At 33.1% G+C, this 25167-nt stretch overlaps 1 protein-coding gene across 1 annotated transcript in view; it reads right to left on the bottom strand.

Moving 5' to 3' along the window:
• Positions 1-2111: 2111 nt before the first annotated feature.
• The window catches only part of LOC123668898, a 46864-nt gene continuing 23808 nt past the window's right edge, over positions 2112-25167 (bottom strand). Inside the window, exons 10-13 of the mRNA XM_045602590.1 lie at positions 13949-14143; positions 11150-11293; positions 8090-8218; positions 2112-2305 (exon numbers count right to left, since the gene is read on the bottom strand). Of these exons, the coding sequence (XP_045458546.1) occupies positions 2156-2305; positions 8090-8218; positions 11150-11293; positions 13949-14143 (618 nt within the window). The 3' untranslated portion in view covers positions 2112-2155. The remainder of the gene's footprint in view (positions 2306-8089; positions 8219-11149; positions 11294-13948; positions 14144-25167) is intronic.

Genomic DNA, 25167 nt, shown 5'->3' on the forward strand with positions numbered 1-25167 from the left:
TAAAAACTGAAAACTTTCGTTATTCCTGGTAAGAGAATTACACTCGAACCCCTGCTAAATAAATTACTTACTAAAAAGTAAAAGGATAGTAAACTTTCCTTTAACTATTCTCGTGTATGTAGACGAAGACGAAGTTTTATCTAAAAAAGAAACCTATCAACGACGTTTATATTCGATTTTAGGTTTAATATATTTATAAGAAACAAAATTCCCATCATTCAGACGTTCCAGCTTTTCTATTAAAATATTGATGAAAGTGAAAAGTGATAGTAGTTGAACTTAATTATAAACAAGGCAAATATGTTTCATCTCGTGAACAGAACTGTAGGAAACTTGAAAACTTTATGAAGCAGCCAAGTGTGGTATATTTAAATAAGTTACTTTACGTGTACAAATATTAACCGAGTGAAAGTTTGTTAGTATGAATGTTTGTCTACTCTTATTTACGTGGAAACTACTGAACCGAGTGCTGTATAGGTTAGTTTTCAACTCTTGACATTCGGTTAAGTGGAGTCAAATGTTTGACATATTATATGCATCTGTATGTGAGTGTTTGTGTACCCGTGTATGCGTGCGCTGGTTTTTGTTATCTGTTTGACTTTATGAATCATCGTCACTTTGAAATGTGTGAAACGATTTTCATCTAATTGAATTTTTGAGAAGTGGTGCTCATAAAGAGTATTATGGACAGTATGAGGAAAACGCCCGAATCATTTAACCTTCTTCATAGTATAGTAAAAAAAAGTAGATAATGCGCGGCCTTTGTTGTTAGTGAAGCCACAAAACTCGGCTCCTTCAAGTAAATACATGCGCTCACGCACACATATGCATCAAACTACGCTCATTTTCTTTAGTATGTCACGAGGCTTCATACAGTAACTTTGCTTATGAAATGCCGTCTTGTGTGATTAAATGGTGCAAAAACAATACCAAAGTAAACAAAAAATCTGAAGGAATATCGTTTCACACGTAAGTACATATAAAACTTTAAATTTATTGTTATTCCAAAATAATATTGAGGTTATTCGGAACTTATAATTTCAATGTCACGAAATGACGTACCACGGGAGTGTTGCCAGTAGTTCTTTTTTTCAAGACCCCAAAATGTGGGTAAGTAAATTGTACGCAATCAGAAAAATAATTAAGTAAAAAGTAGACATAGTTATTGTTTTTTTTTCTCGTGTTATTTTATGTTACATAAATTGAAAATAAAACAAATCAAAATATATTTATGAATTATTAACTCGTTTGTTTTATGTTTTAACTTTTTACAATTTTTGAGTAAACTAGGTACCCATATTTTACTATCAAATTTCATGGTTTTAGGTTTCCAACGAATATTTTAATAAGAGGTGAATGGGTAGCGGCTGTAAGACTGAGAAAATGACCACGATTATGCTGGCCATGCGCATAAAGTCAATTTAATACGATTAGTGATTGAAAAATATTTGAACATAAGACTACATCATATTAGTAAAATGCAAACAATGACGATGACTCTGAGTTCTAAGCGACAAAAATTTTAAAAACTTATACGACATAAAGGATTCTAGGCTTAAGAAAAATAGTTAAAAAAAAACCGACTGCAAACTGAAAAGAGATAAACAGAGGGGATAGGAAGTGTCCATTCATACGATTATCTTACGAATATATTTTTTTATTATTCTACCGATTTTTTGTTTTATTTTTAGTAAATTTATTTAAAACTATAAACAGGTTTTTATTTTCACATACCCATTTTACCTATCTTAAATTAATTGTTTAATAAAAATTTTAGGGACTTTTTTTAAAAGGAGTCAACACTTACTCACTCACACATCTTTAAAAAAGTGGCTTCAGTTTTCTGTTCTAGGTGCGTTATCTACCTTTTTTTACTTGATCTATGACCTTCTTAAATAAAATTAAACGCAAAAACATTTAATGCCTAAGAAGTACGCACGGGTGAGATATAATGGAAAGCGCTATAACACCTATTTCTGTTGCAAAAAATGTTTACATAATTCAATTACATCTGATACTATTTTGGAAATCTAATTTAGATATCTAATTGTATATCACGGATATTACATCTTTTATTTGCATTAACTTAGTAGTAAAAAAATAGTCTCAAATTCAAAAAAAGTTTTTATTTCTCAAAACAAAGTGTACGTGTATTTTAATTGGTATGAAGAACGGAGACGTCGATGACGCTTGATGTTCTTTTTCCCGACGGCCCTTCATATATATTCGTCAGTGATGATTCATTGCTGGAAATGTTCGATCTACTCTTATATATGAGGGGCATGTGGTTGCATTCGTATCCTTCCTATAACATAAAAACGATAAACCATTAAACACGACAAAAAAAGTGCAAAGAAAAGTATTAAACGGTTCTATAAAAAAAATATAATATCATCTTACGAGGTAAAAGCCATTGATTTTAAAATCAAGTTAATAATAGTAGATAAAACATACAATTACAACATATTTTAAATATCAAATCAGTAAGTATAGTATTAAATAATAAAAATATAAATAATAATTTCAACTATAGTGTTTATCAGTAAGTATAAGTATAGTATTGTACAGGGAAACAGCCTTAAGAGCGAGAGCCGCAGCGGAAAAAGCTGAAACGACTAAACGGCACAAACATTCGTCACTAATTTGAAATTTGTTGTTGTTTGCAGTCAAAACACTTGGAACTTGCAGTATAAGTGCTAAATTTTATCAAGAGATAACACCTAGCTTTATTGCCTCCACTGGTGACAAGAGGGCTGGTGCATTTTTTGCCCAGAGAATCGGCATAGCGATTCAACGGGGAAATGCTCCAAGCATTCTTGGCACCATTCCACGCAGACTGCATTTATACTATCTATAAATATTTAGTTCTAAAGTATTGTAAATATGTATATTTTAATTATAACTTGTCTTACAAATATCCGTTAAGTGACGACCATTAAAAAAAACAGTAATCATTAAAATGATTAATAACACAATTTTCTTCCTACTACAAATACCAATTGTTGACGCGATATAATGGTTAGCATCTTAATGCGCTTTTTTACTAATATACCTAAGACTTATATATATGTATATATACTAGCTGACTCGGCAAACGTTGTCTTGCCACTAAACGCTATTTAAAAATAGGGGTTGGTGGTAGAAGGGTGAAAATTTAGGACTTTATGTATTTTTCAACGCCAAATCATAATAAAATAAAAAATAAATAATTTATCCAAAAAAAAATTAGGGGTGGACTACCCTTAAGATTTATGGGGATGAAAAATAGATGTTGTTTGATTCTCATACCTAATACCCAATATGCACAATTTCATGGGAATCGGTCAAGCCGTTTCGGAGGAGTTTAACTACAAACACCGCGACACGAGAATTTTATAAATTAAAATTATATAATTATATATACATAAATTAGAATTATATATATATATATATATATATATATATATATATATATACCGTGCAACCCGTATTGTATGCAAATATGTGTTTTGTATAGTATAGATTAATGCCTATGTCCGAAAGTGATGAGATATGCGTAAAGGAGCGCTCTTTTTCCAGAAATGGACGAAAATGGTTTAATTATAATGATGAATTATAAAGAACGGATTAACAATGTCAAAACAAAAGTTACGGCATGGTACTATTACACCATTTTACAAAAAAACTCATAATAAGCACCAATTAGAGGGTATTCGTTTTCGGCTGACTTTAGCTGTATTTGTATACTTTCCACCAAATGAAAACAATTAGTTGTTTTTATTATGTCAATCAAACGATATACTTTGAATCGCTTTCAAATCGTAATGGTAATCGGTAAATACTAAAAGCAAATACGTTCTAAATTTTAAGGTTTCACACAAAGGCTTTTAATCTCATTCAATTAATATTTTCTCATTGTACTAACTGAAAATTTGTATACTGATAATAAATGAATAGGATAATATTGTTTTTTAGAAACGACCAAGTTGGCAAGCAAGCGTACAGTTCACTTGATAGTAAGCGATTACCGTAGCTTATAAGACGCCTGCAACAATAGAAGCATTACAAGTGCGTTAGCGACCCTACCCCCAATCCCTCCAGGAGCTCTGGTCACCTTACTTACCACAGAAACACAACACTGATCGAAAACAGTATTATTTAAGTGTGATTTTCTGTAAGAATGACGGGTTGGCGCAATCTTTAGCGTTTACTTTTTCCCATAGGACTTGTAGTTTAGCCGGAAATCGAGATAAACCGTTTTTTAACCCTTAATCCTCCCTACAACTTCTCGAACTCACATCACCCGTAATCTTTTATTTTCGTTGTATTCTCTTTCTTTTACAATGAGTCTCATCGTGCTACAATATTTTTTTGCTTTCTAAAAATTGGTCACTGGTCTATAAGGTTCTTTGTCACGTTATAAAAATCTGAAGACACTGTACGTTTTACGAGGCACTACATCTTATATATAAAATTCTCGTGTCACAATGTTAATTATAATACTTCTCCGAAACGGCTGGACCGATTTTTATGAAATTTTGTGTGCATATCGGGTAGGTCTGAGAATCGGCCAATATCTATTTTTCATACCCCTAAGTTATAAGGGGGGGGGGGGGAATTAAGTGGGTTAATAACATATATGGTAAATCAACGTTTGCGGGGTCAGCTATAAAATACTATAAGACGATATGAAATACTGTAAGTCGTTATAAGATAGAGAAAACACTAGTCCTGTAAAGACTAACTTTATATGGATTGATATAATATACATATTATGTATTGGTTCATAGTTCTAAATTAAGTCAATGCACCCTGCACATGTTTCGTTCTTTCAAGGTTATAAGTTGTAAATCATTTTCTAAGGCAATGTTACACAAACATAAAATTTTACTGCCAATTTTTAATTCAAATCGATAATTTAAATTTAGAAACCTAAACCCAGAACCTAGCTAGTTTTCATAATAATAAAACACCTATACCAACAACGGACGAGAACCTATTATACAGTATATAGGAATATAAGCATTAAGTAAGACGCTAAAGCCACTGCGAGAGCTTAAACGTTACTTAAACACTAATAATAGCTCACTCAACTCGCTACAATGTATTGCATGGCTATTAAGTTTAATAGTTATGACGTTCTACGTCTATATTAAAATAAAATTATATTTAATAAGAGAAATCATTTTCTGCATTATTAATTTTCTTTTTAATTTATTTACATTATTATTTTATTAATATGTGTAAGACAGTAAACTTCTCTATTTATTACTAGCCGACCCGTGCCCACTTCGTTGGGCGTTAATTATTATTTTTGTGATGCAAATATATAGTAAAGTTTTTGTTTTCTGTTAGTGCAAGAATTTTCGTGATCAGATCAGTATTTGCGAAGATTACCCCCTACAAACAAACAAAGTTAGAAACTTTACCTCTTTATAATATAGTATAGATTTGACCAGAAGAAGATTAAGTGAACAGAACACGGGATTGGCAGCACTTTTAATTTTCCAAATGTGTAAGTTAAAAAGTTAATCTTATGCCATTTGTTCCGTTAACAGATACATATATATAATTATGAATATTTTGAAAACAAAAAGTACATTCGCTGTCTGTACATTGTCAGCAAACAAACTACCTGTCTACCTGGTGGTTAGCAATTACCGCTTATAGCGTATGATTACAAGCGCACAAACGAGCCTAAGGATGTGTGGTTACGGCAGTAAGAATAAGCCATCCCCTCTCTTCCCATGCGCGTCATAAGAGGCAACTAAGGGATAACACAGTTCCACTACCACCTTGGAACTTAAAAAGCCGACCGTTGGCAAGATAATCATCCAACAGCTGGCTTTTAAATACACAGGCCGAAGACGGGCAGCAGCGTCTTCGGTGCGACAAAGCCAGCCCTGCGGTCACTGATGATGATGATGATGATGATGATGATGACGAGCCTAGCTAGATTATCAACGCCTAAGCTTCCTATTCATCTCCAGCTGAGTTCAGCTGAGTTACTCGTCACAGAAACACAACACTACCTAAGATTAGCATTATTTGCCCTTTACTATAAGGTTATGGTCTTTTTTTCACGTGGGGGGTGGATTATGTCAGACTCCTACTGACTAAAAAACCACCATGTGTGAGCAGTCGCCCTTCTGGGTTGGGCGAGATGGGGTCGCAGTAGCATTCGCCACCTCGCCCCAGATAAGGTTATCGTCCTGCCCCAGCCTGACTGTTCCAATACTCTGCTTGATTCTGACTTATAATATAATTTAGTCTATTGGAGGTCATAGTTCTTATATAGAATCAAAGCGAAACCTTAAGAATGTCTATTAAAATATAACTCGTCATAACGGTTCTTAGAGACATACAGCGAAATTCAGCTGCCAAGGTAATTATGAGGGCAGATGAAGACGCAAAAGTTTAATAACAACACAGTTACCGTCGCTCCTTAAAAATCTCATAAAAATGGAGTAATATGTTTTTTTTTTTTCTTTTTGATCTTTATATTACATTTTTTCATCCCACGGTATTAATTTATAACGCTTAATTTGAATAGGTATTTAGACTGAATTTCTCTGCCTCTCTATCATTATTTTTTCGTTTATTAAAATAACATTTATTAAAATAATATAGGTAGTAAGTACTAAGTAATTAAATTCTATAAAAATAGTAAATAACATAGTCGAAGTAAATACAATATTTGAGTATTACGTCAGAAATATATAAATATAATTATAATCTAAAAATATTAAATATATAAAATCTCCTTATTTTTTTTCTTTTTTATATAACTTAGATTTTATAAAAGCGATAATAATAGCGTCACAAATGCAATGATCCGCTTTAACATCGGGTTATTTACGGGCCGTTAAACTGCAGCGTATAAAAATAGTCAAAGATAACAGCGCCGACGACCTTTCTAAATACAATACTTTGTTCATAAAATAAATTTATTAACTTTACACTTTAGAGTTAGCCTAGATGATTGTGTAAGATGATTCAGAGAGATAATCATCATCAAAAATTAATATGAAATTTAGCAAAGATTTATTATGTGCTAATATTTGCAATAGGAACCCGATCGGTGTACTGTACAAATTGAAAAAAAAATGGTCACTGATTAATAGGTAATCGGAAATTAAAAGAAAATTTCTCACGTAAAATACGAGTAGAATTTTGAAGTGTTAAATATCAATTAAAAATAATATAATTAATAAATAATATGTACAGTGACATTTGTTAAATGACAAATTGTTACTTCCGTTAAAACATCACCTAAATATCTGACACCTTTCTCTAGTAACAATGCATATCTAATATATAAAATTCTCGTGTCGCGGTGTTTGTAGTTAAACTCTTCCGAATTCTTCCCTATTCTCATGAAATTTTGTGTGCATATTGGGTTGGTCTGAGAATAAAACAACATCTATTTTTCATCCCCCTAAATTTTAAGGGTAGTCCACCCCAATTTTTTTTTAATTTTTAGATAAATTATTTATTTTTTATTTTATTATGATTTGGCGTTGAAAAATACATACAACCCTAAATGTTCACCCTTCTACCACAAACCCCTATTTTTAAATAGCGTTTAAATAGCGTAATGTTTAGCGGCAAAACACGTTTGCCGAGTCAGCTAGTAACTACATAATATTACGTATGTATACATAATCACCAATTTGTCTTTGTGATACTCCCAACCGTGGCTTATAGTGTACGTTAAGCCATCCATCCCGGTTGTTATCATTGACATCTTTTTTACTTGAGGAAAATCGATCATGGATACCCTCCGCTGCGGGGGCGCCAGACGGTTATGTTAGATTTCTACTGACTAAAAAACCACCACGTGTGACTAGTCGTCTGCCTGAGTGGGGGAGATGGGGTCGTGCAAGCATTCGCCCCTCGTACCAGGTTATCATTGACACCTAATCCAACCTGCACTAGAGTAGAGTAATAGATTAGGCTCCGATCCTTCTGCACGGAGATAGAGGCTTATGCCCCGTAGTAGGATATTACAAGCTGAATCAATAAGTCAAAGTATGTGTGTATCTATCGTGTACTTATACATTTTCGTGCAAAAAAAAACTATGAGTATTTATAATATAAAAGGACTTACATCCAGAACCATACAATTATGCTGACACTGCCTGCTCTCTGCTATTTCGTCGAAGTATTTTCTCCTCTTACGATCATCAATTTCTGGAGGGCCATACTTAAAGTTACTTTTAAAAATTCCTACCAAATTCTGCAATGAAAAGAAGATTTCTTATTTCTATTATTAGAAAGAAATAAATAGTATTATTGTATTTATTGCTATCTGCTAATTTAATTAATTTATTTAAATTATAACGCACAATCTGTAGTATATCATATTTGTTAAAAAAAAAGAAATAATGAAGTACTATACTTTAACTGTGGAGTGCTTCGGTTTAAGAATTCGCTAGACCACTAAAAATATTTTAACATTATAAAGCCGGTTGATTCATCGAAAAAAATATAGGTTATAAAAAAACAGGCTTAATCAGAAAGAAGCGGAATGGTAATCATAGACGGGCTTAAGCCGTTCATTATTATTTACTACACACGCGTAAAACCGGGAGAAAACTCTTGTGCGTTTATTATAAAACACTATAATTTATTATTAATTAAAACTATTTTACTGCAAGTTTCATTAACTCCGAAAACTAAAAGCATATGTTTAATAATTACAAAGTAATTACATCAATTTCAGTATTAAATATTCATTTAAATACGATTCGATCTATACATTTAAATAAAATTGAAATGTCTGTCTGTCAAAGTACTTGTATATTATTAAGTTAATTTAGTTATTTAATACAACAAAACAATTTTGAAGTTTTATCTGTCTGTCTTTCTATGTGTGCGGAAATATCGAAGAAGGCTATTTTTCCTCAAATTACCTAACGCGGGTGACACTGCGGAGCACAACTAGGCTATACTATAACATAATAACGGGAAACGATTTGATTGTTTGTTTGTTTGCATTAAATAGGCTCAAAAATTCTTTCACTGTCGGGAAGCTACACTATCCGCGGGTGATATAAGCTATATTACATTTTCAAAAAAAAAAAAACTAGGAAAAAACTAACTGACCCAACTAAAACTCCAACAATGTAACACAAGGTGTAAAACAATTAGCGAAAAAGAATTCTGTACATCGCGTGCGCTGCGAAAACTATTGGTGAACTATTGACTATGAATAAAATATTTTTGTACGACTTAAAAAAAATAAAAAAAACAAACGACGAAATAAAAAAAAAAAAAAACTTTGCAGAACACGTCATTACATTTACAAAAAGTGTCGTGATAGCATATGTCTAGCTATTATAGTTTTGCCATAATAAGTATTCTTTTATCTTAAACATTAAATTAAAATCCCGCCGCTAGAAAAGTCGCTTATAAAAAAATACTTCGTATTAACGACTGCTTCAATACCTTTATAAAACTATTTGAATTATTTAATTCGGAAATTTCATTCAAAAGATATCGCGAGTTCAAAAATGTAAGTATTAGAAAAAATTTGCGTGGTCGCCGCTCGCCGGCCTGGCGAACTGTGCGCTTTTTTTCTTGAATATAATTACTATATAAATAAATATATCGAAATAAAATATAGCCTATATTTCAAGTTGGATCAAACTGCACAGAGTGTGCAAATTTGATTAAAATCAGTTAAGTAGTTTAGGAGTCCATCACGGATAGACAACGTGACGCGTAATGTATATAATTATATATAGATATTAATATATAGATAAGGAGTGCAGAATGCTAATATATTTATTTAATTATGCACAAAAAATACATAAAATTAAAAAAAAATATATATTGCACTCACACTACCATGTATTCGACACACGCGCATATATACCCTTTTTTTAATGTTCAAACTCATAATTTAAACCGCTAGCAATTATAATTTTCTGTATGCATTTTTTTCTTCGTACATACACCACATTTTAACCAAACTTACCACAAAACAAACACAATTTATACAGCATGTACGCATTTTGTGCAGTATAAATTTTATTGAATTCAGTTAATTTTGCATAGTTTTAATATTATTTGTAATGAAATGGCATAAGCATTTTCTTTTGTCTCTAATTGAGGTAACACTAAATTTGTAATGAACTTTGTAATGAGATTAATTTTGTATACATTAACCTTTTTGACGCAATATCATAAATAAATTATGAAATAAGTACTTAACAAAACTTTTACATTAAATTGGAACGCTGTACAAAAAGTACCTTTTCTCTTTAAAGCCTTTTATGGTTCGATCAATAGACAAAGGAAACCTGTTTGTACAGAATGAATTGCTATATCACCAAAAAGATATATACTTCGGGTAATGTTCTGTTCATGTGGTAAGGTGGCCAGATATCCTGGGGATAGTGGGGGGTTAGGTCGGCAACGCGTTTGTTATTCGAAAGCTAACTTCTTGCCATCAGGTGGACGTTTGTCTTCAACTTATTCGTATATAAAAAAAAAATCGTATGTGACACATCTGAAATTGATTTAGGCGACGATGTTTCGAGATTCACGAAAATAATCACCACCTGCGGCTTTACCATTCATTCACTTTCACAACTGAACAAAAGCACCGGCATTCATCTTTTGACATCTCTATTTTTTATTCGTTATCGATTTTTAGTTTTTTAATTTATTTTTACGTACATTTCAGAGCTCTTTGACCGTGAATAGCAGAAAAATGCATCAAAAATGTTTGTATGGAAAATACCTAAACCAAATGTTTTGAAATACAAAACATGTCATCGTAAATTTCAATGTCAGATATAAGTTAAAAAAAATACATATAATTTTAGTACAAACTGAATGGGCAATATTATTTTCTTCTAAATTCATATAAACATTACAGAATATTTTAATATAAATAAGACAATAAATACCTCAATAAAAATAAGAGCGAGTTATTCCATTACGTTTCTACATAATCACAAAGAACCTAAATACGAAACAAATTAATAGTACAAATCTCAAGATTGAATACTTTTTTTGGGGACAAATTAAAAAAAGAGTTCAAGGCATATAGGCATATAGGCAGGCAAACATATCTCCTTTATATTCACGAAAAAAAAAAACACTTAAAAATATATCAATTACAGAGATATACAGAAATAGTAATAAAAAATTTACTCACATTTCGCATTATGTACTTTGCTATCATTTTAGAATTAATTATTAATTGTATTAACAACGATAGAGCTATCCACGTGAAAGCCATACCCTTTTGAGATTCGTCATTTAAATTCTTTATACTAATAATATTTATACACAAAATCGTCTGCAAAAATAAGTTTCGTTTATTAGTATATTAATTTAGTTTGCTCGAAAACTAAAAAAAAAAAAAAAAACGACTTCATTTCACAACAACAAGTAATACAACGTAGGCAGTAGTATGAAAAAAGATCACTCAACACGTCACATACTACGCAGTAAGTCATTAAGAACAACTCAAAAGAGCTCGTCATATGTTGGTCAAATTTATATGGGACCACAAGTACCCAGTAAAAGGCTATGAAACATAAAAAAATACATTCGAATCGAGAACCTGAAATCGGTTGATGAAAAAAACAATTTAAACAATAAACAGCAATTGTCAAAACCGTCACGGGTTTAATTCAACCATATGACAAACATTGACCATTTCTTTACCCTAACACTAATAACATTTCACGCCATACGTAACAGTATATCTTGCAGGTTCAAATCTTACCATACTCTTTTTATTATTATCCCTCCTGTTTATGTGTACAATACAACAAGCGAAAATAATAGTAAAAAAAATGATCAACCCATTTGCTTAATGAAATCCGCTATTTCCTTTGCTTTGCTAAAAAGACATTTGCTCTGCATATATACTTACTAGCTGACCCCGCAAACGTTGTTTTGCTGTATACGTTAATAACCCCCTTAATCCCCCCCTCCTTATAAGTTATGCGTATGAAAAATAGATATTGGTCGATTGTCAGACCTACCCGATATGTACGCAAAATTTCATAGAAATCGGTCCAGCCGTTTCAGAGGAATATTTTAACTAACATACACGAGAAACTTATATATAAGATTAATTACATAATTAGATTGAACTACAGGAAGTCTATTCAATTCCAAATTAAAACATTCGCGAACACTACATATACAGGTTATACAGCAAACTAATGCGAACCGAGTTTTTTAATGCCCACATGAAAGGTCCATTCAAACTTATACAAAACTGTTTCCTACTTTAATTTCCCCTCTCAAACTCCAGAGAGCTCATGATGGCTTGATACTTGACGTGTAAAAAAACTTCATGAAGAGAAAAAAAAATACCATTCATTCTACTTGAACGTCGTTATGAAGTTTGTTTACAAAAAAAAGTACAAAAGAAAAACAGCTTATATTCGTTGTCAGCCTTTAACGTATAAATAACCTTATTGTAAAGTTTTCGAAAAGGTATTTCTTAGTACAATAAAACAAACTTTTGTTTACGAAACAATGTAAACCTTAATATAATGGAATCAAATTACAAGTATGTACTAAAATAAATGATGACGTCAATGTTGTTCACTTTTATCGTCACAATATTGTTATTCTATTTTAATTTTAATTTAATAAATAAATAAAATATCTAAAAAGTTAAATTACTTGTTAATTTTTGGGTATCTTTTTTTTAATTCCTAACTGCGACTATTCCGAAACTAATCATAGTATCCATTACCAATAAAATAATTGTAATTACACAGACATACACTAAGAAAATGACTTAATGCTTCAAACGAAGATAAACGCAAACAACAATTGCCAAGCGCATGGGTTGTATTAAATTAATAATATTTCATTATTCGAGTTCATGGCGTAGAAATAGACAGAAAAATCACAATATAGCCTAATCACAAATATAAATATAAACTTTAAACTGTGTATATATATGTACATCAAACCTCTTTGTATTTGTATCTATACTAATAAATAACGAGCTGGCGAAAAATATGGACAGACAGAGACTAATGTCACTAAATAATTATTATTTAAATATTTAAATATTGTCACTATTTTGTTGTTATATATTTTTCTCGGTGTGTGTTACTTTAATATTTTAATTGTTTAAATAAAAAGTTATTAGAAAATATAAATGAAGTTATACCGATTAAAAACTAAATGATTCATCTCCACTACAGAGAACACATTTAAATATAATACAACTAACAGTACCAAAAAAGCCATACAATAACTTAGCATTACCTTACCAACGAAAGCTTGGAATTCTGTTTTCTATATCCAAAAAACGATTCGTAAAGAGTTCATGTACGACTCTAATCGTTGTTTAAACGACTCGTTCTCAAAATAATTTTTTCCTTTAACACAGAAACCGTAGAAACGATCCATAAACGGTTCGTGTAAAATTTACGTATACAACGACGCTTTTGCTAAGAAACTTCTATAGAAGCGTTCTTATTTTAAACTCAATTAAAATGCGTCACGATAAAAAAAAACAAAGATGTAAATTTATAGGAGAGAATACAGCAGATTGAGATATAATGAGCAATTTTTGAGTAATCTTTGATGACGCGTATTTTGTCGTCACAACGCCATCTATCTGAATTAGCTAAAACTACTTCATTGAATATTGATTAAAGGATGTTACGTAGCTACATCTATTATAACGTAGTGAGTTGTATTAGCCAGAGTACCAGTTTATTCTTTATAAACAATTTTGACGAGTCTTGCTTTAATCGAAAGCGTATGTTTGTCTTGTGGTCGCATTTAAATTTGATCGAGATCTCATGACTACTTTTTGAGTAATCTTTGATAGCACGTATTTAATTGCCAATTTTTTCATCTACTTACGTTCTCGTTGTCGTGTATTGCCCGTCGATGTAGTTGAAGTCGTTTTTTTTTTTCGTTTGCGAGCAAACACAATTATTAATAGTAACCAGACATCACGGAGACTTACCATTATAACGACTGGCAACATTGCCCAAATACACTTCCAGAACTGCGTAGGCTTGAAGCCAAGCCAGAAGTGTATATCGGTAGAGAACGTTTGAACACCGTATAGCCACATCACGATCGCCACCTTGACACCACCAAAGTAAAGACTACACGTATTCAGCCCATACATAATGCCCCTCATTTTCTGCTTCGTCAACTGTAACAGGATAACTTGTAACTTAAATTCAACTTCATACGATTTCTTAAGAGCAAGCGTTATTTTGAAGTGAAACTTCGATAGAATCGTTGTGATTTTAAACTCGATGAAATAAAAATGCATTACTGTAAAGAAACAAACACATAAATGTATAAGAGAGAATGAGATAGAATGCAGTAATTACTCAGTATTTTATATTATCAGTAATAAAAAATATCTGTTCAGAAGTTTCACTTCTGCCGTGTGTGAATTGCACACACATTTTGAAGTGAAACTTCTTTAGGCGCATTATAGTAATTTTTTTACGGATGGAACGGCAACGTTTTTGTCGATGGCGCTGAAATGGAAATCTAAAGCTTTAGATTTGTATACATATAAACGAGAGTTAAAAATTAGTTTGCCAAAGAAGTTTAACTTCTGACATGTGTCCTTTGTACGCACGCACTTTTATTTTACTTCTACTAAGTAAATATCATTTTACACTATACTGGTTTTTTAACCGACTTCAGAAAAGGAAAAGGTTATCTATTCGACTGTAGTGTGTTACGTTGTAACTTTTTACTGGGTGCACCGATTTTGACGGTTCTTTCTTTATTCGAAAGCTGGCAACTGTCATCTAGTCTCATTTGAATTTGAGCGTAATCTTTATACATATTTAATCGACTTCGATTATATTGACAAGTGCCCACCATGTCTAGAAAAATAAATAAAATTGGAGTGTCTGTTTGTAATATTAAAATAAACGCCATTTACTGCTGCTTTTTATGCTGAAAACAATATTATTTAGCTGTGATCTTCTCTAAGATCAAGATACTACCCCAGTTGGGCTGCTCCATACTATTATTATACGAAATTTCCTGCTGTGGCCTACCTCTGAAAAAAATCTGAGGAGTATTCTTTTAGTTATACTTAAAATTGTGTTTTTAATTGATATTTTTTAACGGTCGGATTTTTTTTCGTTTGCGAGAAAACACAAATATTTTCTTATCAAAAAGTACCAAATTTATTCGTAGCATCATTCTTCTCTTTACCACTTTTAAAATTTATGAAAATCAAAATTAAGTTTTTATATTAGGTAAGTAGTGACATGAAATATTATAAAACATTGTTTATGATTTTTTTCCCCCATTTTTTACAAGTCACGACATGTATACTTTCAAATTATAACTACGTCCAAAATTCAAACCTTACGTTATCCAATGAATAAAGTCACCACAAATAACATCTTTTATTTTACTAATTAGTACATCTGGCAAACAAAAACTGTATTATAAGGGGACTCAATTAACGCTCGCAAAGTTTTACATTCACAAAAAGTTCAGCCTTCTAGTAAAATACAAAAAAGATGATGATAATTAATTTACTCGCGAAGTACCTAATTAAAGTTACTACTGCGTTAATTTTAAAAAAAAACACGTACATTGAGTGATACAACGTTACGCATGAATTGTGACGTTGGAAAGTAAAATTTTCCACAAATTCAAATATTATTCTTAGAGTATCTTGTATTTGAATAAAATATTAGAAGATACTAGCTGACCCCGTAAACGTTTCTTTGCCATGTATGTTATTAAGCCGATTCCCCCCCTCCCTTATAACTTAGGGTTATGAAAAATAGATGTTGGCCGATTCTCAGACCTACCCGATATGCCCTCATAAAAATCGGTCGAGCCGTCGGTCGGTGGAGTTCAATGTTTAACACCATGACACAAGAATTTTATATATTAAAAGATAATACAATAGTTAGTACGTTGTTTAGTAGTTAGTTATTGTATGAACTTAGTTCTCTATGACTCTCTAGTCAAACATTACCAAGAGATTTTTATTAAGCCTTAGCCTTTTTTCAAATATCAAGCATACGAGTATGCATCAGTGTATATCATTTAGGCGATTTTATTTATGACTGTTAAGATCTGGTCTTGTGAAAGTCTAAGATTTGGTTTGATTCTGAAAAAGTTAGTAAATAATTTCATTTTTTTATTTGTCATTGACGTCAAACTCAAAGGCCTGAAACCTGACTGGGGAAGCACTTCACAGATTATCACAGTCAAATAAAACTTCTCTTAAGTAGTTTTTTCCTCTTGTGAGTAAGATGACTAAAGATTCTGGGAAAGGGCGGGGGGAGGTGTCGGTGACGCGCTTGCAATTATTCCGGTATTGTTGGTATGTGCGTCTGTATCTCCAGCCTGCTTGACAGACGATCTACGTAAGACTAATGCTCGATGAGCATTGAGGAGGGCTCCCAGGGGAGTTGGTGGATCTCCTACTGGGCAAGTCCCCGGTTGGTAATAGGGTAATGCCACTCGCAGTTTGGATCGCCGAGGGTGGTAGGGGCCTCGGACCCCTACGGACCAAAACCAGAGGAGTGTTGGGGCCGTTGGGTCGTGCTCCTGAGGATGATGGGGCCTTTGAGCGGGGAGTGGGGTAAGGCGTACCCGTCCTTCGACTCGGAAGTCTTGTACGGTGCAGAGTGGCATGTAGGGTGCCGACAGTGGGGGTGTGACGCTGCGACAGCGCGGAGACCTGGTTTTCCTTCCGCCACGCGGAGGACGGAGTGGGTAGATTCACTCCCCCGCCCTAAGGCATGCAAAAGCGTGCTTTAGGGCGGGGTAGTGAATGAAACACGATGCCCCCGGACTGGAGGGTGTCCATGAAGATTTTTTCCACGTAAAAAAGGATTGCGGAAGGCCGAGATGATTAGCGAGTACTTGGGAAGGTCTATGAACAGCAGTGGACTGCGATAGGTTGAAGTAATAGGAGTAGGCGTCTAAAGGCAACGGTAACTGCTCAAGTACTACCAGGTAGGCCATACGCTTTTTTTTGCCATCTTTAAAGTAAAAAAAAAAACATCTATTTATATGAGAGAGTGAGTAATCATCCTACTAACAATCCGTGTGTGAACACGTATAAATAATAAGTGTCATATTCAAGTATTACAAATGAAAATATAACTTTACCGACCCGAAAAAACTATAGTTAAACAGATTAGCGAGTTTTTAGAACAAAATTATATACTTTGTAACACCCAGCACGGTTTCCGGGGAGGGCGAAGCACTGCGACTGCATTATTAGGTTTTTCAGACTATATCAATGAATGCCTAAACTCAGGTAAACAGATTATAGTACTCTTTATTGATTACAAAAAAGCCTTCGATACTCTAGACCATGAAATACTTTTACAGGCGATGGATGAGTGCGGAATTCGTGGACCCACAAAAAAGTGGTTTGAAAACTACCGTAGCAATAGGAAAATAAGGACTATAATCCATCATCCACCTTGCGACTCTGTTATGTCAGAACTACGCATTCGCCAAACTGAGGTTTTGAAAGTACTCCGTAACTTGGATGTGAATAAGGCTAGTGGCCCTGACGGGATACCAGCAAGAGTACTTAAACACTGTGCTCCTGAGTTGTCTCCTATTCTCACGCGCTTGTACCGCCTCTCTCTAAAATCCGCTCAAGTTCCTAAAGCATGGAAGATTGCCCAACGTACAACCTGTACCTAAAAAAGGTAGGTAGTGTAGTGTAAAAGTTTGGAGCGTATACTGAATGAAAAGCTCCTAGCATACCTTGAGTGGAATGACCTCCTGTCGGACCAGCAATACGGTTTCCGCCGTAACAGGTCCACGGGGGATCTTTTAGTGTACGCCTCGCACATCTGGGGCGAAGCCTTGGACAAGCACGGAGAAGCGCTAGCTGTCTCACTTGATGTATCGAAGGCATTTGACCGGGTCTGGCATGAGAGCCTATTGAGCAAGCTTTCAGCTTACGGAATACCCCCGAGCTTGTGTGACTGGATATCAGATTTCCTGAGTGGACGATCATTTCAGGTGGTCTTAGATGGCTCCTCGTCTGACTTGATGGCGGTTAATGCCGGTGTCCCTCAGGGATCAGTTCTCTCTGCAACCCTCTTCTTGATTCACATAAATGATCTCCTCAGGCCCGGTATCTTTGGATACGCGGATGACAGCACTGTTACGGAGAGATACGTGTCCGGTCCCCGAGCTGGTGGGGCTGAAACTCATGAGCATAGAGAGGCCCTGGTTGAACGCATGAATTTGGCTTTGAAAAAGGTATCCGATTGGGGTGACGCCAACCTAGTCAAATTTAATGCTTCCAAAACACAAGCGTGTCTTTTCACTGCCAAACGGAGTCCATTCCCATTAGCCCCAACTTTCCGGGGTGTATCTGTTCCGATCACCGATAGTATTGATCTTCTAGGCATAAATATTTCGTCTAATATGAACTTCGGACGATGTATAGAATCCAAGGCAAAAATTGCTGGTAAGAAACTTGGTATCCTCAATAAAGTCAGGCAGTACTTCACACCGGAACAGCTTCTTACTCTCTACCAAGCACAAGTTCGATCGTGTATGGAGTACTGCAGCCACTTATGGGATGACTCTGCCAAGTACCAGCTCGCTGCTTTGGATTCTGTGGATCGACGCGCCAGAAGACTCATCGGTGACAAATCGCTGGTTCGCTCTAGACTTCAAAGTCTCGAACATCGGCGCAAGGTTGCCTGTTTGTCGGTATTTTACAGGTTATATTTCGGAGAGTGTGCTCTAGAACTATACAATTTGGTTCCACCATCACCTTTCTACCACCGAACCGCAAGGCATCGTATGAATCTGCACCGCTATGTGGTTGAAATCCCACGATCTCGCACTAAACGATTTGCTTCCTCGTTCCTAATACGCACCGCAAAAATTTGGAATGCCCTTCCGGCTTCCGTTTTTCCAACGAACTATAACTTGGGTATCTTTAAATCAAGAGTGAATAGGCATCTTCTAGGCAAGCGCGCACCACCTTAGGCTGCATCTTCACTTGACTTCAGGTGAGATCGCAGTCAAGCGCTAGTCTATATATTTAAAAAAAATATATATATAATATCAGGGGTGGCTGGGGAAGAGGCAAACGTGAATCTGGGTGTGCCGACCGGCTCTGTGTTTGGGTCGATAGGATATATAATGCACGTTAACAGTGTGTCCAATGTTGTAAAGAACTGTAAAACGTTTATGTATGCTGATGACATGTGTCTAGCTTTTGCTTCTAAAAACATAACCGAAGTGCAACAAGGTATACAGGAAGATTTTGATAGTATCACTAAATGGGCACATGACAACGGCATTATTTTGAATTTGTCAAAAACGAAATGTATACATATACACTCTCCATACAATCAAAATGCCAAATCTGTAAGTGAAAATGACCTTACTATAATAGGACATACATACGACTGCTTACATAAGTATAAATCAAACTGTAATTGTAACAAATTAAACTATGTCGATAAATTTAGATATTTAGGTCTCACCATTGATAAAAATTTTAATTGGAGGTCACATATAAATGAGAGTAGTAAGTAGTTGTGTAAGCTAAGGTCCGTATTAGGAAAGTTTTACCAGCTAAAAAATGTTTTAAGCAAATCTACTATACGAGTTGTATATTACGCGCTTGCCGACTCGCTTATTAGTTATGGTCTGCTTATATACTGCCGAACCTTTGTAACTTACTTAAAAGATGTTAAAGATCTCCAAATAAGACTGATAAAGTTCCTAGTTAATAAAAATATTAAAAGGCAGTGTAATAAAGATTATGATAAATTGTTTCCCATCTGTAAAATAATACCGGTAGATAAGAAAGTAGATTATTTAATAGGCTTACAGTATTATTACAAAGATACATATAAAATTAATGTTAAAAATAAGTACAACACCGGTAGGGCTAGAGAAAATAAATTAATTAAACCAAAGATACATAATTACTATGGGGCAAGAACATCTCGATATCTGGTTCCTAAAGTATTTAATAAAATAGATTTTTTAAGACAAGATTTGGGAATTAGTATTGGCTCACTTAAGAAAAAACTTAAACAATATATTTTGGAAAGTTAAAAAAAAATGTTAAATAATTGTGTTTGCTCGCAAACGAAAAAAAAACCGACTTCAATTACATCGACGAGTAATGCAACGTAGATCGATGAAAAAATAGTCAAGTAACTGCGCGTTATCAAAGATTATTCAAAAATTAGTTATCAGATCTCAATAAAATTTATATGTGACCACATGACAAACATCAGCTTTCGATTAAATTAAAAATTATTAAAATCGGTACACCCAGTAAAAAGTTATTGCGGATTTTCAAGAAGTTCCCTCGATTTCTCTAGGATTCCATCATCAGATCCTGGTTTCCGTATCATGGTACTAAACTAAAGATATCTTCTTTCCAACAAAAAAAGAATTATCAAAATCGGTACATCCAGTAAAAAGTTATTGCGGATTTTCAAGAATTTCCCTCGATTTCTCTGGGATCCCATCATCAGATCCTGGTTTCCTTATCATGGTACTAAACTAGAGATATCCCCTTTCTAACAAAAAAAGAATTATCCAAATCGGTATATCCAGTAGAAAGTTATGCGGTATAATACAACGTAGGTCGACGAAAAAAGCGTCAAGTAAAAACGCATTATTAGATATAGCTCAAAAAGCAGTTGTTAGATCTCAAATAAATTTAAATGGGACCAATTGGCACACACTACCTTTCGATTAAAAGAAAATTTGTCGAAATCGCTCTACCCAGTCAAAAGTTCTGATGTAACATACATAAAAAAAAAAAAAAAAAAAATACAGTCGAATTGAGAACCTCCTCCTTTTTTGGAAGTCGGTTAAAAACCTGTCATTGTATAAAAAAAAATATTTCGTTTTTCAAAATTTTTTTTTTCATTTTTTTTTTATGTTTTAAGCATAGTTTGTAGTTGGATTAAGTTAAGAGAATGTCATATTTTGCCTATTTACAATGTCGTTATGTGTTAAATAAGAGCGTGTCTCGCCACCAAACAGCAAAGTTTGGCGAGGACTATCAAGCTGTAAGACCATTGTAATTATTTTTGAAATAAAAAAAATTTAAAAAAAAAAAAATCTCTTATAGATTTACCTAGCATAGGTATATCTGAAATTCTACTTATGATAAATCGTCATATAATTTAGATTTTTATATTATAAAGAAGCGTTTCTCTCTCAACACAATCAACAAAAAAGGGCTTAACATAAAACAAAGACGAGGTTTCAATTAAACGTATTTTAACTATTATTTTGAAAACAATTATTAACCTTTATTGAAAGACTTGATGGTATAAAGTAATAGTATATATTAAAACCTACTTGTGTCAATTGCAACACTATCAACACGGTTCTATTAGACGGTACATATTATTATTGGTCGTACGTGACATATTGAAAATTCGCGGACCACAAAACGAAGGGTACGTTAAGCGCTGTGAAAATCACTTGTACACAAACACGACCTTATTTAAAACAACCACATATAAATCTTTAGAAACATAGTAGCTCATCGTTGGTATTCAACCTAGTCAAGTTCCTTAACCAATCAAATCGTAGTAAATTAGAACGTCTGTCTAAAGAGTTTCACTTCAATTGGTAAAATTGAACACGCCATTATTATTTAAATTGATTTAATTAATTGCGGGCGTGGCTAAACTGGGTAAGTACGTTGAGTCATTATTTTCTAAGCTGTGTACTGTAAATGTTATTACAATCTGAACGACAGTCCTTACGTAAATGGTTGCTATTTACAAGCTTTTTAATAGTTTGGTTTTTAGGATATTATTGAATCATTATCACTAAAGTTTAAAATAATTGGATTTTAATTTGCAAAAAAAAATGTTTCACAAGATAATATTTAATTTAATTGATTAATTTAATATTAATAGTAATTTGATTCGATTTGTACATTTCAGTAAAATAAATTCGGCAAAACATTTAAACATATTACGTTACACACTCGCTGAATAAACCATAAATGCGTTTAAAATTCCCGATATCTAGGAATATATTTAAATTACTCTTGTTACGATGTATGTTAGCGATGAAATCCGAAACTATTGAAGCAATTTTTATTAAATTTTATAATCGTCTGTAAATTGATCCAACTGGAGAGGGAGGGTAACCCCCAACTTGGGAGATAAGGTAGTTTTGATCTCAATGTTACCCGGTAGATGGCGCTGCTATCGGTATATAAGCAATCAAATTTGGTAGCTGTTTTCCGAGCAGGACAACGTCTGCCGCGTACGCTAGTATATGTATATAAAATAAATCACCGAAAAGTATGAGATTATGTAGATATAGGAGTAAAACTTTTGAAAGATTGCATCTAATTGGATAATTATTCTTTTGTTCTGTTCATTTATTGTCAGGACACGGTTTATATAAAAATTTTGAAAGAAATCAATATAAAGCGAAATAAATATGTCATATATTTTTGGTATGAAGTTCGCTGACTCAGGTGATGTAATAAATCACAAAACTAAAAACCTTTAAGATACCTGCAACCTAAAATTTATACATGAATATAAAATATTGTGCGGGCAAATCCACAGAACTTCAGCACAGGGCTCATTGCATAATATTAGCCTTTTTAACCTTTTTGTAAAACAAAATTATAGTACTAATGATAAATTAACAAATACAACACAAGTTACTATTTCACAAATTTTGATAATAATCTATCCAGCAATAATTTTGCATACTACTACTAAAATGTTTTATACAGTTACCATGAAGTTTATATGTCAAAGTTCTATCTCGAATAAAAAAAATCAGAGATATATATTTTTATATAATATATATAGTTTAACAATATATAATATATAACAATCTAAACCGATAGCTATTCAATAAAGTAAGGAACATACATTTACGAGCTTAAAATTTTCATTTTAACATCAATAATTCAAACTTCGAACAGTTTTGTAAACGAACATTGTAATATTTAATAAACTAACATATTTCACTAAACTATTTAAGCCGTTAATTGCAGCTTACATATTGTGTACGTTTTAATAAATATATAGCGTTTACCTCCATGTTTAACACATTAGGTCGTCCGTTCATAATGTGGGCAATTTTGTGTCTGTATTTTAGGTAACAGTCGAACATTTTTTTTATATACAGCCAGACTCAACTATCTGACAACTGTGCCAACTTAATAGTAATGTATAATATTAGATACCTTTAAGCCTAAGTGCGTTGGTAGAGTCTGAGAGCATTGTAACGTATACCATCAATTCTGTTTAGGTTCTGATATAGATTGATCTGCTACTGAAAACCTGTCTTGATTTATGCTAACAGGCATTGTACTTATAACAACGCAATAATAGTATGTATGTTTTTTTTTTAAATCAAGCTAAGAATATTTTTATTAAAACCGTAATCATTTTATCGTTAAATCGACGATATTTTTTTTTTTTTTTAATTTGACCGTTTTTGTGTCACAGTTTAGTTATGGAAAATTTAGCAAAATGATTATTTTTCTTATTTACTAGAGTTTGCAAATATACTATAACGATAACAGTTCAAACTCTACTGAAATTCTTTAAAATAAAATATACGTTATACAAATTAATCCATTGGCATTATATAAATGTTAATTAAAACAAACCAAGTAAGGAAATAGATATACCGTTGATATTGACCCATTTCAATAGCGAACGGTGTAAGCAAACAAGCATTGTTTACAGTAAACGTTCGAAGCATAACAAAAACACAACATACACTTCGCTAGTAACATTGAACTTCGGTAAATTTAAACGCTACTCTGTTCGATTGTAAGGGCAAAGATCACGACCTTGACTCTTAATTCATTTTCACGTAACCGGCTATGGTATTACTGATTTAATTTACTTAAATAATATATTATACTTAAAATATGAAAAAAAATTAATGATACGAAATTTTATGGGCATCGTGCCATACATTAAAATATATTTAAGTGCTACACAACTAACAATATTTTATATTGCAACCAGACATAAACTGATACAACCAACTAGCTGTGCCCGCGACTTCGGCGCGTGGAATTTAACAAAAAAGTTATTATTCAGTTCCTAGAGCTATAAAATAAATAAATGTCTAAAATAACAGTACCCTAAGTTTGTTCTAATTACATCAGCTATCTGCCCATGTAAGTCCCGTCAAAATCGGTCCAGCCGTTTCAGAGATTATCCGGAACAAACAGACAGACAACATTTTTTAAAAATTTTGATTTGGTATATTTACTGTTTAAACATCCATATCATCATCACCATCATCATCATCACTTCAGCCTATTGCAGTCCACTACTGGACATAGGCCTTCACAAGCTCGCGTCAAAAATGCCGTGAACTCATGTGTTCTGCCCATAGTCACCACACTGGCAAGCGGGTTGGTGGCCGCAGGACTGACTTTGTTGCACCGAAGACGCTGTTGTCCGTCTTCGGCCGGTGTATTTGAGAGCCAGCAATTGGTTGGTTATCCCGCCATCGGTCGGCTTTTTAAGTTCAAAGGTGGTATTGTGCTATCCATTATTCGCCTTTTACGACACCCACGGGAAGAGAGAGGGTGGCTATATTCTTTATTGTCGTAACCATACAGCATAGAGAAAAATTAATGCGTAACAATAAGTAAACAATTACGAATTATAAGATTTTTAAAAAAGTATTATAATTTTAAAAACAAAACAACTTCCTAGTTTGTATTATTCATTTTAAGACGTAATCCTTAAATATATTTTACGTCACATTAATGAAGATAGAATCTACCTCAATTTACTTTTTGTTTTGTTCCATATTATGATAAAGTGAGAATTGTAAACTTATTTACGTCAAAAGACAGAGAAGGCTTCAAAACCCACGCAACGTCCATAGGGGCTAAAGATTAACCTTTGATTACAAATCTAGTAAAAGTCGAAACTCGCATACATAGCGTTGTTTATACTTCATTTTAATCACCTAAATGCTGATTATGTGACTCTTTATTATTTATGTTATTGAAATTTGATAATTATATATTTCGTGTATGCGGCGAAATCAATATCGCTGATTCTTTAGAAAAAGAAATTTTTTGGTACGATACATTACGGCAAAGATATGTTTTTTTTCGTTATAAATTTGCAAAAATTCACCATTTTAAATGCCATAAAAGTTTACTTCCAAAATAATTTGAAAGAATTGTCGCTAAACTTTAAC

Source organism: Melitaea cinxia, chromosome Z (genome assembly GCF_905220565.1).
Source record: "Melitaea cinxia chromosome Z, ilMelCinx1.1, whole genome shotgun sequence".
NCBI classification, from domain to species: domain Eukaryota; kingdom Metazoa; phylum Arthropoda; class Insecta; order Lepidoptera; family Nymphalidae; genus Melitaea; species Melitaea cinxia.